The following is a 3,521-nucleotide window of genomic DNA, read 5'->3' on the forward strand; positions in this document are numbered from 1 at the left end:
CTATAGGCGCCGAGCCTGTTTACTGTCTTCATGACGGTAAAGGATTATGTGTAATATTCTAGGGAGTTTAAACTTCATCTTGAACTCTTTGAAAGCCTTTTACATATGTATTTATTTATTTAGACAGAGTTTCACTTTGTCACTCTTGTAGAGTGCCTTGGTGTCATAGCTCACAGCAACCTTAAACTCTTGGGCTCAAGCGATTCTCTTGCCTCAGCCTCCCTGGTAGCTGGGACTACAGGCACCCAACACAATGCTCATCTATTTTTATTTTTTATTTTTTATTTTTTTGTTTAGCAGGCCCGGGCTGAGTTTGAATCTACCAGCTCCGGAGCATGTGACTGGCTTCCTAACCACTGAGCTACAGGTGCCCAGCCCCTTTCACATACTTTAAACAAGAGAATAACATGATTTGGTTTGTATTTAAAAAATCATACTGGTAGTAGACCGTAATGTAGGCCACATACATATTGCTAGATGTTGGAAATGTGAAGATGAGAACTCAGGAGATTACAATCTAGTTAGGAGAGAAGCAAAGGAAACATGATGATGTAGTGGGAGATATTCATGAGTTCAGTGGAAGCAAAGTAGGATCCTTATGTGGGTTTGTGGTCTGGAGTGTATATTGGAGTGTATATATTCTTTTAATTGCTAGTGACTTAGTTCAGTGACTAATCTTCTGTGAGTGGAACTCAAAATAGCTTTTTATTAAATTCATGCCAGAGATCTATAAGATGATTAGGTTATGTTAGCTTTCCGTAGTGTGGGCTTAGTTATAGGTAAGTTTGACAGAATGAGGTACTCATTTTACCCATGAAATAGATTTTTCTTTGTGAATATTGTATATCACTTAGTTTTATATTATATGTATATACCAACTTGTACAACTAAGGAGAATGTAAGGAAGGAATGTTTTTTCTTGTACATGTATAATTTTAATGTCTGTTTTCTTTCCATTAATTTAAAAATTTGTCTGTTCTGACGATGAACTAAGTGATTACTTCCTTTTTTAGGTAAAATGAAGAATGATGAATCTAATAAAGAAAATTCTTCAGAGATGGACTATTTAGAAAATGCCACTGTGATAGACGAGTCTACATTGACACCTGAGCAGAGGCTGGGTTTAAAACAAGCAGAAGAACGCTTAGAAAGAGATCACATCTTTCGACTTGAAAAAGTATACTATGTTGTTTTAGTTATTTGGAGGGAAATGTATGTTTCATAACTTTTCTTTCCCAAGGACAGATGTTTTATTTTATTCATTGGAGAGGTAGCCTTCATCTTTTCTTTTTTTCCCTTTTTCATTCTCCTCCTTTCCTTCTCTTCTTCCTTTCCTTGCTTTGTTTAGCAAGTATGCACATCTGTTTCTGACTTAATTCATTCATCGCAGGGGTAGGCAAACTATGGTCTATGCCCTTGTTCTTGTTTTTGAATATGTTAAAGTATACGTAGCCCCCCTTTTTTGGTAAAGAGTTTTATTGGAATATAGCCATGCTCATTTGTTTACATATTGTCTATGGCTGCTTTCTTCCTACCATGGCAAAGCTGGTAGTTGCCACAAAGACTATGTAGTTTGCAAAGTGTAAAATATATGCTATTTATCAAAGCATATAATATTTACCAGAATATTACTTTGGCCTTTTACAGAAGTTTGCTGACCTCTATTCACTCATCAAATAGATACTGAGTGGTTGGTTATGTGCCAAGTACTGTGGTAGGTACTGGGGATATATTGGTGAAAATGGCATAGTTTCTTCCCATTAGAAGTTAATGGGAGGAACTCTGGTATATTGTTCCTGAGTACTAATTAGTTTCTTAAGCTAGAAATACACATTCCTAGCCATAACAGTAGAAACACTGTTGATGTTAAAGGAAAGAAGGCTGGGTGTGGTGGCTCACATCTATAATCCCAACTCTCTGGGAGGCCGAGGAGGGTGTTGCTTGAGCTCAGTTCAGTTCAAGACCTCCCTGAGCAAGAGCGAGATCCAGTCTCTAAAAATAGCTGGGCATTGTGGTGGGTGCCTGTAGTCCCAGCTACTTGGGAGGCTGAAGCAAGAGAATTACTTGAGCCCGAGAGTTTGAGGTTGCTGTGAGCTGTGATGCCATGGCACTCTAGCAAGGGTGACAAAGAGACTCTGTTTAAAATAAGTAAATAAATAAATAAAATGATATTAAAAGAAAGAATCACAAATCAAACTTTTGACAAATACTTAGAATATTTGCGAATATGAATACAAGGAAATAGGTTATTCTTGAAATTGAAAAAGAAAACAAATGGTGTGATTATGTATAGTCTCAAAAAACGAGACCATAACTACATTGAAGAAGACAATACTGGGTTATTAAGACAGTAGTAGTCATCACATGAAAAGAGAAAGGAATATTGAGGAATAAAAGACCTTTATATAGGAGAATGTTGGGTTATATAGCTAGGCTGATAAGATCCTAATTAAGAGGGAAGTCTTTTTGCAATTTGCTATTTTACTTAATTCTGTCTTAGTCCTGTCACTTTTCCTTCACTAAGCCTGGAATTAGTAGTTACTTCTGGATTGTTCCATTGTCAAGGTAAATATTGATTGCCTTTTATGTACCACGATCTGATGATAAAAAGTTAAATTTGGGCATGCCTCGTATTTTTAAAAACATTCCATTTTTCTAGGAGTTTACTAATTAGAAAAAACATGATGGTCCAGGACCCAGAAACAGCTGTGTGGCTTGTTCTTTTTCACAGGTGCCACCTACTGTAAGGGAGGCACATGAAACCTAGTGATGAACTGCCTTGCCCCTTAGGTCATGGGGATCAAGAAATTCCCTGGAAGCTATAGGGTCCCTCCCAAAGCTTGAGGCACTCAAGTGTTCCACCAGGGGGACCAGAGTCTACCATGGACACAGAAGAACATCTTGGTAGCTGACTCATTTGCACAAACATCAACCAATAACTGGGAGAACGATAACATAGCACTTTAAAGCACCTTCCAACGTGGTCTGGCTGATTGACACTCACAAGTACTAACCACCATCAGATTGAAAAACCTAGGTGCAAAGAAGATCAAAAGGAAGGAGGAATAGAGCAAAGTAAGTAGGGGAAGGCAATAAAGAATAAGAAAACAAACATGAAAAAGAACCCCCCCCCCAAATACTGGTAATCAGAAAAGATCAGCTCCCCCTAGGGATGACAGTATAGCAACCACAGAAGATCCCAAATATAACGAAATTGTGGAAATGACAGAAAGGGAATTCAGACTATGGATGGTAAAAATGTTGAAAGGAGTTGAAGGAAAAGTGGAAAACCAGCAAAAGGAAATCCAAAAACTGACTCAAGAAATTAATGAAAGCCAAGGATCTGTACAAAATTAGCTTAAAGAAATAAAGGCATCAGTTGGGGAGTTTCAAAATGTAGTAGAAAGTTTCAACAACAGATTAAACCTGGGAAGAGAAAGAATCTCAGAGCTTGAAGACAAGGTTCGTAAACTAATCCAGTCATTTAAAGAGGCAGAAAATAAGGCAAGAGAATCACTTAA

The 3,521-nt window shown here is 37.5% G+C and overlaps 1 protein-coding gene across 6 annotated transcripts in view; it reads left to right on the forward strand.

Moving 5' to 3' along the window:
* The window catches only part of ZCCHC11 (zinc finger CCHC-type containing 11), a 123,176-nt gene that overhangs the window by 45,403 nt on the left and 74,252 nt on the right, over positions 1-3,521 (forward strand). For all 6 annotated transcript variants that reach the window (XM_023519144.1, XM_023519139.1, XM_023519142.1 and 3 more), the window contains exon 3: positions 1,014-1,177. In XM_023519144.1, the coding sequence (XP_023374912.1) occupies positions 1,014-1,177 (164 nt within the window). The remainder of the gene's footprint in view (positions 1-1,013; positions 1,178-3,521) is intronic.

This window comes from Otolemur garnettii, unplaced genomic scaffold (assembly GCF_000181295.1).
Source record: "Otolemur garnettii isolate 467f Iridium unplaced genomic scaffold, OtoGar3 scaffold00159, whole genome shotgun sequence".
Taxonomy (NCBI): Eukaryota; Metazoa; Chordata; class Mammalia; order Primates; family Galagidae; genus Otolemur; species Otolemur garnettii.